This window comes from Lissotriton helveticus, chromosome 6 (genome assembly GCF_964261635.1).
Source record: "Lissotriton helveticus chromosome 6, aLisHel1.1, whole genome shotgun sequence".
In the NCBI taxonomy this organism is placed as follows: domain Eukaryota; kingdom Metazoa; phylum Chordata; class Amphibia; order Caudata; family Salamandridae; genus Lissotriton; species Lissotriton helveticus.
The window spans coordinates 603,367,260-603,381,586 of NC_136067.1; the positions used below are offsets into that span (position 1 = coordinate 603,367,260).

The window sequence follows — 14,327 nt, forward strand, 5'->3', positions numbered from 1 at the left end:
GTTTAATTTAGTTTTACATTATATATTAGTTATAATTTGTAAACATTTTAAAATATTTGTAACTATGTTTATTTTAATTATATGTATTATTTACTTTATTTTACATTATTTTTGTAACTTAAAAAAATGCTATTTTAAACAACAATATTTTTTACATCAATATTTTTTTTAGATATTTTTGTACTTACCATAATGTAGATAGGACGTCGATAATCTTGACTTCGATATTTTTGCATTGTTATTTCTCTAGGTCGATATTCTGACTCTCGATATTCTGTCAGTGATTCCTTGATTCTATCAAAAGTTACTGAATTTGATGACAACAAATGACTTTCATCTGCATCATGGTATGCAAAACTTAAATTAACTTTGTTTAAAAAAATGCTATGCTTCACCTATTCCCATTACAGAATCTTTCTCCAACTTAATAGGAGGAAGGCTTCTCAGCATGCTGTTGCACTGAAGAATGCCTGTCAAAATATGCAGAGTTGCCACCATCTCGGTCTTGAACTCCTGCAATAGCATTTGCTTCAGGACCTGCAATCAGCGTTATGCTAAAACTGATGAGAAAGTTGGACAAACCTCTTTGCTAGGGTGGAACTTCACATCTGTGGTTGGAGGAAGCCATCTAGCAACTGAGAATGGTGCCTGAGAAAAAAGTCTTAAATCTATAAAGACTTTTCTTCAAAGTAGCAATTCTATCAGAACAATATAATTACAATGTCATTACTTGAGACCAGGGCAATTTGCCAAGCTTGCACCAAAAAACACAACCTCACAGGCTTCATAATAGCAAATTTTCTCCATTCCAGCTTTTGCGGGGAAGTTTGAGGGACCATTGAGGCCACAATGCATTTCAATGGCTGCAGTACTCTGCAGTTATGTACTCTTGTCTTGTCCTATGGAAGATCTTTAACCTTAATTAGAACATTGGAACATTGGAAGCTCCATTGAACACAATGGAGTAGCTCCGGGCTTATAATGGCTGGTATATGCCCGGAGCGCCAACATTCCAATGCTTCTTTGTGGCTGTGAACAAAGGCTTCAGGGAGCCTTAGGAGATTTCAAAGCCCTTGCGCACCCTGAAACCTTTGTTTAATTTGTTAGAACATTCTGCTCTCTACTGGCAGAATTATCTAATAGCCTTATAGCCCTTCGTAGCAGGGCTATACCGGCTATTAAAGTCCTGCTGCCTTGTTTAGTCCCTCGCCTTCGGCTCAGGCCTTTAACGCTGCAGCGGGCCTTTAATAGCTGGTATAGCCAGCTACGGTGGGCTATAAGGCTATAGAAATGTTTTCAAGTCCGACGATAGAAACATTCAACAGGGTGTCAGTCACATAATTGTAGTTAATCTCAATGTTTTTGTATTTATCATAAAATAACGCTGAACACCATTTTTTAATTATTTCATATGGGGTGCCTGTTTTCTTTATAAACTTTGATCCATATACCTGTTTGCCCTTCACGTTGGTAACAGTTCTCCTTAGATTTGACTTTTCAACTAAAGTGGCTTGGAAACTGTGAGACACGGACAGTGTAACTGTATCACAGTCTGGCTTATTGCAGCACATATATCACATTTATCTATCTTACCTGGCCAAGATGTTGCTTGTTGTGCTGAGCGACCAAGGGCGAGCAAGGTTTCTTCACAGAAAGTAGCTCATCTTCGTAGGTCACAAAGTTTTGACTTTGTGGGTGTTTGTGGGCAGTAACAGTTAAACCAAGTCCTGCTTCCTCCCATTTCTTAGCAATTACTTCCATCATTCGACAAGGCTCTCTACACCAATATATTGTTTATGGATATCCCTCACTTACGAGTACAATGTAGCACTATAGTAACTGAAAAGGAAAGTTAGGAATCAGTACTGAACATAACATAGTGTTACTCTACCTCCAGTGTCTGTCCAAGTTGGTTGTAAACGACCACTTCAAGAATAAACTCTTCACCTCTCGTTACAGAATAAGGAAGATTCAGTGAAATGTAGAATTCCTGGAAAACTTGCAGCTGTAAAGAGAAGATAAGGATAGACGTTTACTTAATAGAAAAAATACCACTGCTCAGTCACCCATCTACTTGTTTTTGACAGCGAGAAGCAGTTCATTTTATGCGGCATAGTTTGCAGCGTTAATATATTTGCTAAAAGCTGTGCAAAACTGTGTTAACAGAAGTAAACCACTGAATATCAACATGTTTACTCTATCCAAGGTGTGTAATGCATACGATTAAATGCGGAGTCATGTACAGGCGCCTACCAATACTGCAATTAGAGCTCTTTCAAAGGTTAAAGTGTCAGATTTAAAAATAAATAGTAAATGTGCGCCCAAGAGACTGCTGCTACAGCTCTGTACTTGGGGCATCATTAAAATGGCGGGTGGACTTTGTCCACCCGCCATCCTGATGTAAAAAGGGACTGCTCGCCATAAGTGCGGCGGTCCCGTGGGGGTGATTAGCATGCGCCTGCCACACTGGCGGATGCATCCTGCATTTTTAACATTGCGGCGGGCGGGGCACTCAGCATCACCTGCTGCTATGCCAAAAATGCATGTTGTGCATGCACATGCAGGGGGGTATCGTAGGTACCCCCCCCATGCGCCCCCAACATCCTGGGAGCCCCCAACGTCAAAATCTGCATGGCTTTCCGTGGCGGCGGCTGACACCGCAACCATATTAAACCCTTTTGCGGCGGACGGGCTTCCCGTCCCCTGTGGTACCCCCTGCCATACCAATATGGCAGGGGGAAATGGGTGACGGGCGAGGAAGCGTGTAGGGCGGATCACCAACGCCATGGGGGCGGTGGCGATCTGCTCTTAATCCTAATGGGCCCCATAGTTACTACTTTTGGCAAATTCACAAACATTGGCAGTAGTGCGCTTGGAACTTTGCGCTACTTGCAAGTTTCAAGATATTCAAATAGCAATATTATACGTTGCTATTTCCTCATCACATGCACCTTATAATTGCATATTCCTCCTCATGAGTAAAATGCCTATGCCTATGCCTGCTTACATTTTGCGGCTGTTCCGTTACATTCCCTCCCTTGAAGGCAGGGCTGGACTGGGAACACAAACCAACCCTGGCAATACAGCTGGTCCGGCCCCGGGAAGGGATTGGGGGATTAGGTGCTAGTGAGAGGCACAGATTTGCCGCTTTAGCACTGCTGCTGATTTTGTTACAGGAAGCCAATATTGCAGCACTGCTGAAAAACCATCCCCCACTACTCGAAAACCAGCCCCACCCTTCCGGCCCACCTGGAAAACACATGCTTCCCGTAACGGCCAGTCCTGCCTTGCTTGAAGGGGATATACTTCAGACATTTACTGGAGCAAATCTCAGAGTAATATCTAGGGTGGGACAGGGTGAACCAGAGCTTGTGAACCACTGACCTGTCCAGTGTGACTGCTCTATCCTCGTGCAGCTCCACCACTAAGTGCTGCCCTTTGAGCTCTGTTGCAGGGTGTTCGAGGCCCTTCTCCACCCGCACGCTCCTGCTTGCACCTCATCCCTTTTGTGGGCCTTTTCCTCTTTTCTTTGTTCTGCCTTTCTGTCACCTTTCACCTTTTCACTTCTCACTCTAACCTTCATTTTCCTTCGTTTTCACTCTTTACTTCCAACTCTTTTCTTTGTTTTCCCCCGCTGCTGCTGCCCCCGTGGCCCCTCCCCCTCCAGTGTGTCCTTTCCCGCTCCCGCCACCCAGCTGACCCACCCTCACCCCGATCCCTACTCAATGGCGGCTGCTGTACAGCACGAAGAGCAAGGCCACTGACCTCCTCACTGTGACTGCTCTCCCCCGTGCTGCCACCTGAGGCCCCCGAGCCCTTCTGCAGGCTGTTCGAGACCCTCCTCCACCTGCAGGCTCCTGCCTGCACCTCATCCCTGGTGGTCCAGTGGGAGAGTGCTCTGCTTCTCTTGCCTCATCCTTTTGTGCCACTTTTCCTCTTTCCTTTGTTCTGCACTTCTGTCACATTTCTCCTTTCCACTTCTCACTCCGTCCTTCATTTTCCTTCATTTTCGCTTTTCACTTCTCACTCTTTCCTTCATTTTCCTCCGCCACAGCTGCCCCCTCTCCCCATCCACTTTGTCCTTCCCACTCCCGCATCCCAGCTGACCCGCCCTCCCCGATCCCTACTTAATGGTGGCTGCTGAATGGCAGAATGAGCAAGACCACTGACCTGGTCAGTGTGACTGCTCTCCCTTTGCACAACTCCACCTGTAAGAGCTGCCCCCTGAGGCAGGGTGCTCAAGGCCATCCTCCACCCGCAGGCTTCTGCCTGCGCCTCATCCCTGGTTGTCCAGTGGGAGAGCACTCTGCTCTTCTACTGCTCTGACTCTGCCTCTTTCCTTCTGTGCCCCTTTTCCTCTTTCCTTCGTTCTGCCCTGCTGTCATCTTTCTCCTTTTCACTTTTCCCTTCGTTTTCAAATTTCACTTCTCAGTCTTTCCTTCATTTTCCCCACTGCTGCTGCTCCTGTGCCCCCCCCCCTCCAGTGTTTCCTTCTCGCCTCCGTCTCCCAGCTGACCTGCCCTCCCATGAGCCCTATTTAATGCCAGCCGCATGCAGCGGCGCGTCGCTTGCTTACCGAAGTTGCGCCACAGGCAAGCCTGTCTGTGCCCATCCGTGACCCAATCGCGACCAGCGCCAGGGAACCTCCTCCTCTGATCCGCCTCCAGCTCCCTCCACAATCTACAACTCCAGCACCCTCCACGATCTCAACCCCGGACGCATGAACAACTGCCAGCTCTTGACGCCAACCAACACCCATGGCCCTCTCTCCTGTGTACACCTTCACCCACCTACCTCAGTACCCAGCATCTCTCAGCCTACCGGACATCTCTGGTCACAAACCACTTAACTACATCTTCCTCAATGTATGTTCCCCACAAAGTGAATCACTTTACATGAATATCCCCCAGAATGAAAACAGGGTGATACAGAAAATCCTGGATTTACGCCTGCACCGTGCCATGTTCCAAACAACATTCATTACGGATCTTTTAACGATTGCATTAATGACCAACCACTTCATGTATAACTCCACATACCATCAACAATTCTCAGAAACTTTGATGGGAGCAATTTTTGCACCTGATCTAGCTAATCTCTATGTTGGTAACTTTGAGCTTGAGCTCATTAATACCATAATAAACCCCTTCTATGAAAACATAGAATGCCGGATAGATGACATCTTCATGAAAAGGAAAGGCCCAGAAGAGATGCTCCAGCAGTTCATATTATATCTGAGCACGTGTCATCCATTTCTTAAATTTACCTATGATACGAACAAAGAAAACAGGCCAGTCCTAGATCTGGAAATCAAGAGCAAAGATAATAAGCTTATTGTGAGCCTATAATGGAAACTCATGGAACGGAACACACTCTTACAACACGGAAGTTTCCACCCCTGTGCTCTAAAAGATGGACTTCAAGATGGCCATTTCCTTAGACTACGTTGGAACTGCACTCAAAAAGAAGATTTTGTCTGTGAGGGTTCTATTAGTGGCAAATTAAGAGAAAGAGGGCACTCTAAGAGACTAGTCAAAACCTCTATGAAAAGAGCTTGGTACAGCCCGGGAGAAGAAATACTCAAACCAAAACAAGGGACACTGTGTAATAAAACCATTTGTGTCATCACTTTCTGTCCACACAGTACCAGAATTGTTAAAATGATCAAGCAACACTGGCTAACCTTGAACTCTATGAGTATATTCAAGGAACTATTGAAAGATGTATTGCCTTTCAATATACTACCAATACCGAAGAATTCATACAAGGAGACATAAAGATATCTCTTCAACAACATACAAATTGTTCCTGTTCCAATGTAATTTATTACATTTTGTGCCCATGCAACTTAATGCCTGCAGATTGCTCCGGGGGCAAGAGGGAGCACGGACCACATCGCCCAGCATCCCCAGCGGCAGGAGGACTGCCACTGCTTCACCATCATGCCTGGAGGGGCTGAAATGCCGCACCTCACTCCCGCAGCGCGGGATGCCTGCAGATTGCTCCGGGGGCAAGAGGGAGCACGGACCACATCGCGCAGCAGCCCCAGCGGCAGAAGGGCCGCCACTGCTTCCCCATTCGCACCTGGAGGTGCTAAAAAGCTGCGCCTGACTCATGCAGCGTGGTACACCTGCAGATTGCTCCGGGGGCAAGAGGGAGCATGGACCACATCACCCAGCAGCCCCAGCGAAAGGAGGGCCACCACTGTTTCACCTTCACGCCTGTAGTTGCTGAAAGGTCGTGCTTGATTCCCGGCCGCCACTGCCCAGGCAAAGCCCAGGACAAGGGCGGGCCCATCTGCTTCCGTCTGCGGCTTGATGAGGCTGGGCTAAGCCTACTCTCTTGGCCGCATACCCTGGGTTATGGCTGGGTTTGAATAAAAGCTTGCACCAACGTCCCCCAACACTAGCCTACTGGAAGGGACAACCTAGGAATCCATGAAGTCAGTTCACAGACCCACCTGTGTTTATGTTTTTCAATTTGTTAGTCATTTTGTTACCTTCCTTGGGTTTTCTGGGCTATTGGATTCTTTGTCGTTGGGTTGTTGTTGGGCTATGTCCAATCAAGCATAATGGGAAAAAGGAAGGCTCAGCTAGCGACTCCTACGTGTCAGCTGTGCCGCACTATTGATACATTTCTGGCAGAGGCAGTGGGTGCTATCAACAAGGAGATAGTTCGGGCGGAGAGGTGGCTCTCACTAGACCCGTGGTGTTCAGGACTAGGTGTACTATCTACCTTGCCAAGGACCCCCATGGCCCAGGTCCTGCCTGCCCCTTCCCCTGCTTCAAACTTGGCACCCGTGGAGTCATCCTCACCCGAACTGTTAGCCCCAAGGCTTGAGCTTCCCCCTGCCCCAACCATCCCATCCCAGGACCCGGTGAGCTCCCCTGTTCCTAAACAGAAACGGAAGGCAAAGAAGATCTTGGAAGCTCCTGTGATTACGCACCATGGTCAGGCGAACGCTGCTAATGGGTTACTTGTGGAGGAATTGTTGATTCATTTGGCACCAGCTCTACATAACATTATGGCAACTCTAACAGACCTTTTATCTCTGCTTTTGATCAGATTGGATACACTGGAGCTAACATCAAGGGATTTGGCTAGCAAGATGGACACTCTTTTGACTTCAGTGGAAAAACATCCACCTTCTCAAGTCCCCCTTATTAGCTGTCACCAACCCTTCTATTATTCCCTTGAGTAACAGTGGCGCCCAGCACTTTAACATCCCCCTAAAGCCCAAGTGAGTTATGGCCCAACATACAGCACTAGGGTCCGGTGGCCATGGCGGTGCTCTTAGCGCTGCATGGGACAATAGGGCCTTAGGCCACGAAGACACTCCTCATACAGGGGTGCAATTATCTGAGGCTCGCCAGTCCCCTGTGATCAACCTTCCCCCAGCATGTGCTCCATATTCTGTGTTTTTTTCAGGGGTGCCTGGTCTAGTGGCTTATAAAGAGGAATCCATGTCCAACTAATCAATAAATTTTGCCATTGGTTGGCCTTTTATTTATTTATTTAAGAAACTTGTAGAGCGCACGGCTACCCCCAGAAGGGGTGTCCCGGCGCTATAGATTACTGATCGTTGGAAGAACTATATTAAGCAGTAGTAAACAGCCAAGTCTTGAGTTTACGACGGAATGCTTGTTCCGACTCATATAACCTTAGATCTAAAGGGAGGGTGTTCCAGAGCTTGGCCGCAGCTACTCCAAACGTTCTTCCTCCACACCTGGAGCGGCGAAATCTTGGTACCACTAGAAGACGTAAGCTGTTGGATCTCAAAGATCTGGATGATAAAGATAATTTGAGTCTTTTTCTCAAATAAACCGGGCCCAAGTCATTAATGGCACGGAAGGCAAGGATCAAAACTTTGAACTTTATACGGCAAGAGATGGGAAGCCAGTGCAGTTCTTTCCGATAAGCTGCTACAGAATGGCGGAGAGGAATATTTCCGATTAGTCTAGCCGCTGCGTTTTGAACTACTTGTAACCTTTCAATAAGGTACAAGGGGGCACCGGCATATAGACTATTTGAATAGTCAAGGTGTGACGTAATCAGAGCATGGATAATGGTTTTACGTGAGTCCAAAGGAAGATACGGAAGGATCTTCTTGATCATGCGGAGTTTGCCAAAACAGGCAGAGGTAACCTTATTGATCTGGGCCTTGTGAGACATGGCATTATCAAATGAAAGCCCAGGTTACGGGCCGACTGGACAGGAATCGGGGGGGGATTCAAAATAGTAGGCCACCAGAGGGTCGCAGAAAGAGTAGTTTTTTTGATTAAAAAACAAAACCTCCGTTTTGTCAGTGTTCAAAACCAGATGGTTAGAAGCCATCCAGGAACAGATGTTGCTAAGGCAATTGCGGAAGTTAGAAAAATGGGAGTCAGAGTGGTCTCTAAAGGAGAACACAAGCTGAGTATCATCAGCATAGGAGACCACTCTGACCCCCCACGCTTCAACCACCCTAGCAAGCGGGCCTAGATAAACATTGAATAGGAGAGGGCTCAAAGCCGAACCCTGGGGCACTCCACACAGAAGAGGTTTATCCTCTGATTGGAAGGGCCGAAGGAGTACCCTCTGCGACCGCCCCGTAAGGAACGATCTTATCCAGGTAAGTACAGTGCCTCCGATTCCCAGCTGCTGTAGGCGGTCTAGTAGAATATCGTGAGACACAGTATCAAAAGCGGCGGACAGGTCGAGGAGGACCAACATGGCCTCCTCACCTCTGTCCACACACTCACGTATTGTCTCAGATACCTCCAATAAAGCAGTCTCTGTACTAAAACCAGCTCTAAAACCTGACTGGGAGTCATGCAGCAGGTGGTTCGTTTCAAGATAGTGGGCCAATTGCCTCTGCACCACCTTCTCCAGGATTTTAGCAGGTTTGGGAAGAAGGGATATTGGGCGATAGCTGCTGAATTGTAAAGGATCAGCATCCGTTTTTTTTAAAATGGGCACCAATAAGGCCTGTTTCCATACTGAAGGGAATTGACCCCGATTTAAAGAGGTATTCCAGAGGGAGAGAAGGGAAGTAATGAGAACCGGTGCTAGATTGCCCATCACCTTGGCGGGGACTGGATCCAACGGTGATCCTGAACTAACTTGGACAAGTAGTTCAGTGGCAGTCTCTGAAGTAAGCTCTACAAAGAAGTTCAGTGAGGATTGCTGAAAGTCCGACTCAACAGTCGGTAGAGGGGACAAGGCGGGATCAAATGAAGAGGATAACTTCAAAATTTTGTCCTGAAAAAAATCAGAGAGCCCGTTACATAGGGTCTTACTAGGGGCGCTCTGGGTCTTCATAACAGGAGGATGGACAAAATCCTTCACTATCTTGAATAGGGTTTTGGTGGAATTCTCAGCTTCCTTAATAAGCTGTGCGAAGTATCCTCTCATCGTAGCTCGTGCCTTGCACTCTGGGTATTCAGTCAGGGATAATAAGGATATCTTGATGGCACCGAGGGTGGCATGGATATGCCCATCAAAGAAATCCTTTGAAGGAGACTGCATTATTATCTCGGTACGATACCCGCAGACCCCCGATGTGTATTCCAGGGGAGGCACTGATTATAAGGGGAAGGCTGGATAAAGGTAGCTTTGTGCAGTTATTGCCACTTTCAAACTCTTTTGGCCCCCTTGCAGATTTGAATATGCTGGATTGACCTTAGGAGGTGGAGGACACTGATTTCTCTCCCCGCCAACAAATTGACTCTCTGAGACAGAGTGTAGAGGAAGTATGTCCCCCATTAATATCAAGCCCAAATGAGATTGTATCAGCCCAACTCCCAAATGTGCGCCCGTGCTTAACCACATGCCCCAGGAGAGGCTTCAGGATCCTCTCTTCCCATTTTTCTCCCATGATAATATCAACCACAGTCCTGGTAGCGAATTTAGTCTTATATCCTGGAATGTGCCAGGTTTGTCTTCCAAGTTTACTGATGAAGTTGAATATTGTTTGTTAGGTCATATAAAATCTTTTGTTTACAGGAAAACTGGGAGACCAAGAACACCGAGGTTTGGGCTCCCTTGTTGACACAAGTCCTAAATGCGGCAGCCTTGAAAAGGACGTTGCCCTCCTGCTCCACCGCTATCATAGTCCCAATCTTTAAAAAAGGAGACAAGGATAATCTGCAGTCTTACCGTCCAATCTCCCTCATTGATGCTGTAGTTAAGGTCCTGGGTTGGGTACTACTATCGAGATTGTCCCTGTGGGCCACAGATAACCACATCTTATCATAAGCCCAATATGGCTTCCGGGAAGGCTTGTCAACCACAGACCAATTTCTCAATGTTTACCTCCTGATATCTAAATACACAGTGGCGCTATGTATTTTGCTTTCATGGACCTCACATCCGCTTTTGACCGGGTAAACTTGTCTAAGCAGTGGGACATACTAACCTCGTTGGGAGTGGATCCTCACATTGTTCATTAACTGATATCACTCCAGGCCCACACAACGGCGGCAGTGAGATTTTCTCATGAGGGAGATCTTTCCAATAATTGTAACTGGACACAGGGGGTTCGTCAAGGCTGTATCCTAGCCCCTTTTTTATTCTCGATCTATATTAATGACCTCGAGGTTACCCTTCTAGCCCTCCAATCTGACTCCCCTAGAGTAGGAAGGAGAGCATTGCCAGGCCTACTCTATGCTGACGATGCAGTGCTCATGGCTCTTACGGGCCGGGTCTGCAGGTCTTAATAGACGGTTTTGTGGCATTTATGGATAGGCTGGACCTGTTTGTGAACTATACCAAGTCTTATGTCCTAGTTGTGGGTCCCGGGGGTTCCAGACAAAAAGCTGTAAAGCTGGCAAGTATACCCTTGGTAAGGTCCTGGCTTTCCCCTATCTGGGAGTGCTGTTTGATGATAAACTTCGTGGGAAGCTCTCTTAGAAGGGAAGCTGAGCGAGCTGAATACATCCTTGGGAGCCATCACTAGTTTTGCAAGTAGACTGGGTTCATGGGCCCAGGAGGTCATTTTAAAACTGCATAAGTCTAAAGGTATAGCAAGAGTCATATATGGCAACAAAATCTGGGGGTATGTGCCCACATATAGGTTACAGGCGGCGGAGAACAAATTCTTGCGCTGGATTTTGCGAGTCCCCGAACGCAAGCCTGGTCTGTTGATGAAGAGTTAGGGATTGGTTACCTGGGGGGAAAAGTGGCAATCAAACATTTAGTGAGCTGGATAAAGACATGGCCTTCTGTACATAAGAATTTAATTTGCATGATCGTTGCGGATTGTCTGGCTCTGGAACATGTCAACAAAATTCCAGGATACGATACGTAAAGGAGTCCTTCTGGTGATAGGCAGGCCAGATATTTTCTATGCACATGACACTTTAAGTTTGGGAGATGTTAAAATTAGAAAAGATTTACACCCCAAATTTTCAACTGTAAACCACAAAAACTCTGAGCTTAGTAAACCCTCGGTTAGGGCCTATGTAATGTTAAAATCGGTACTGGGCATTGAACCATACCTCTCTGCTCTTTCCAGTGCTCATGATTGATTCCTAATCACACGCTTCAGATTCAATCAGCTCCATCACTTTTTAGCATCCCTGGCGTTTTTGTTTCATCCACCTGACCAACGTTACATTTTATACTCATTTTTCTCATTGCCCAGGCATTGCTTTCTTCGGCCCTTGTTGAAAAGTTTGAAGTTTAGGCAAGCTAAAGTGGCTCTTCTGCACTTACAGTTGTTACCTTTTCCCCGCACACTCTGCGCAGTGATACATTTCTTGCGGGCCGCTGTTATATTGTATTAGGGCTCTTCCAGCCAGGCTGGGATCTACAGCCGCCTACAGATCTAGGTTATCCAGAATTGACTGAACCTGTGCGGTCTGCTCTTGCTAAGTCCTTTTAGCACATGGATGTGCATACCCCTGGAGTCTTATCAATTTGTATTGTTTTAAACTTTTTATGATGTTTTAGCTGTTTGAACTGTTTTTTATACTTGTCATATGATATATTTTTCTCTTTTTTGTACGAATGCTCAACTGTATCTTATATGGATGCGTTGCACCCGAATACAGAAATATTTAAAAAAAAACCTTAATACACATTGGACTGACATCTCAATCTGTTAAGGCACGGATTAAAAAGCACAGAAGCCGTATCCAGTGCCCCGTTAGTACAACATTACAAAGGAAAGAATCACTCAGTTGATAACTTACATTGACAGATCATTGAAAAAGAAAGTTTCCCCCAAGAGGCGGAGATTTGTCCTTAATTGTACAGAGCCTAGAGTGCAAATGGATAGACAGGTGCAACTCTATCAGAGAGGACCTCAAAAGCCTAGAGGAATGGCAAACGTTTATCACTCTCAGCTACTAATATGACACACCAACCACATCACAGTGTTGGCACACGCTGTAGATCCATTGATGAGACAGAGCCTTTTATTCATAATTCAATCCATTCTTACCTACGGCAACAAAGAATTCCATTTGGGTTGTACGATGATGAGATCAAAAATCTTGTATGTAATAGATGGACAAATGTGAACATGTATATATACTCACTGCCCTAATTCTGTTCACAATTATGTCACCTTTATAATATGTTGCCTCAACAGATAGCAAACAACGATAAAACAAACAATCTTATATGTGCAAGATGAATGTGCATATACTCACTGTCTTGCTTCAATTCTGTTCATGATTATCCCACCAATGTAATGTACTCTACATGATGTGTTGTGTATAATGTTTTGAGATTCTCACATGTGTCTTAATCTGACATTGCTAAATGATTACTGTGAATAACCTTAGGAATAACTGTGCGAATATGCTACCTCAGCTTTTTGACTTTATAACTAACACAATATGGTATGTCATTCATGGGACCATAGGTAGTACCATTGTGTACCTTGTTAGATATTTCCCTACTGGATACAGTCATATGGAATATGGTTATCCAACACTTATGACCAAAGAGGATGGTCAAATAATATCATTTGTCCTAACTGACATAATATGGTAGTCATTAATATTGACCCAGCTGCCACCACAACATCAAGGCCAATCTGAAACTATGAAAACAAACTGGCCTCGTCAATGAAATCATAATCTGTTGGGTGTATGGACTGCCAGTGTGTATTACTTGTCCTAATTGACACAATATGACGATCAACAATATTGAATAGCCACTACTACAATATCAAAGTCACTTTGGACCTTTTAAAAGAAACTGACCGCCTCAATAAAATCTAATTCTATTGGTGTGTGGATTGCCAGTTTGTGCGGCATGAACCACCGCTACAGGGGAGTTAACTGGTTATCAGTCTACCAGCATCACACTAGACCTGGACTCAATTACATGATCTTGATGCAAGTCATGCCCCCAAGACGTTATTACAAGTACTTTGACTGTGGAATCCGGAAAGCAAGGCAACAAGTGAATGGAACACCATTGAGCATAGTGCCCTATCTCCTACTCGCGGAGCGAATGAGAATAGACCAGTCTATCACAGTGAGTACTGCTCAGATTACGATGCTGCTAATCCGACCAATTCTTTTTCGGACAAGCCCAATTACTTTCAATTCTTAATCCTTCTTTAGACATCGGCATCAAACGCCTTATGCACCCCCGTAATGATGAGCCGTTTGACAGTCCGAATCTAAAGGTGATTCGTCAGAAATGATTAAACCCACCCATGTACTTAGGTGTATATCGGTATGATGCAAACACACTAATATCCTGCCACTGTTTATTTATTCTCTTTCAGGCATAAAAATCGAAAGGGGTCCAGCCTTATTTGCGAAATGCTATTTGTTAGACCTGGCATATCTTGGTGTGATTACCCCTGACTTTTTGCCTCTACCTCCTTTGTTTTTAGATACTTTGGGTACTTTGCCATAGTGTCAAACAGTGTCAAAGTACAAGTGTTCCCTGTGTAAAGTGTATTGGTAATTGGTTGGCCATGATTGGTATGTTTACCTTACTAGTAAAGTCCCTAGTGATGTGCACTGTGTGTGCCAGGACTAGTAATGCAAAGGTGTGTGAAGAAGGGAACTCAGGCCTGCAGTGTAGGGCCTGCACACAGTTTGCTAAGTTAGCATGTTGTCCTGACAAGTGCAACCACTTGTCAGGCCTTACTTTCCCTTTTGCGTACAAAGTCGGCACCCCTGTGGTAGGTCCCGGGTAACCCCTGGGCAGGGTGCAGTGTAAGTAAAAGGCAGGACAGATACTGAGGTGTGTGCTATGTCCTGACAGTGAAAAACACTCCATTTCGTTTTTCACTGGTGAAAGGCCATCCTGCCCATAGGGCAGAATGGGGGAGACTGGGTATTGTGTTTTGGTAGCCTAGTTTCCTATACGTTTAAAAT

The 14,327-nt window shown here is 45.7% G+C and overlaps 1 protein-coding gene across 1 annotated transcript in view; it reads right to left on the reverse strand.

Annotated features, from left to right (window-relative positions):
* The window catches only part of LOC144762795 (CD109 antigen-like), a 628,126-nt gene that overhangs the window by 128,810 nt on the left and 484,989 nt on the right, over nucleotides 1-14,327 (reverse strand). The window contains exon 20 of the mRNA XM_078648065.1: nucleotides 1,892-2,005. Within this exon, the coding sequence (XP_078504191.1) occupies nucleotides 1,892-2,005 (114 nt within the window). The remainder of the gene's footprint in view (nucleotides 1-1,891; nucleotides 2,006-14,327) is intronic.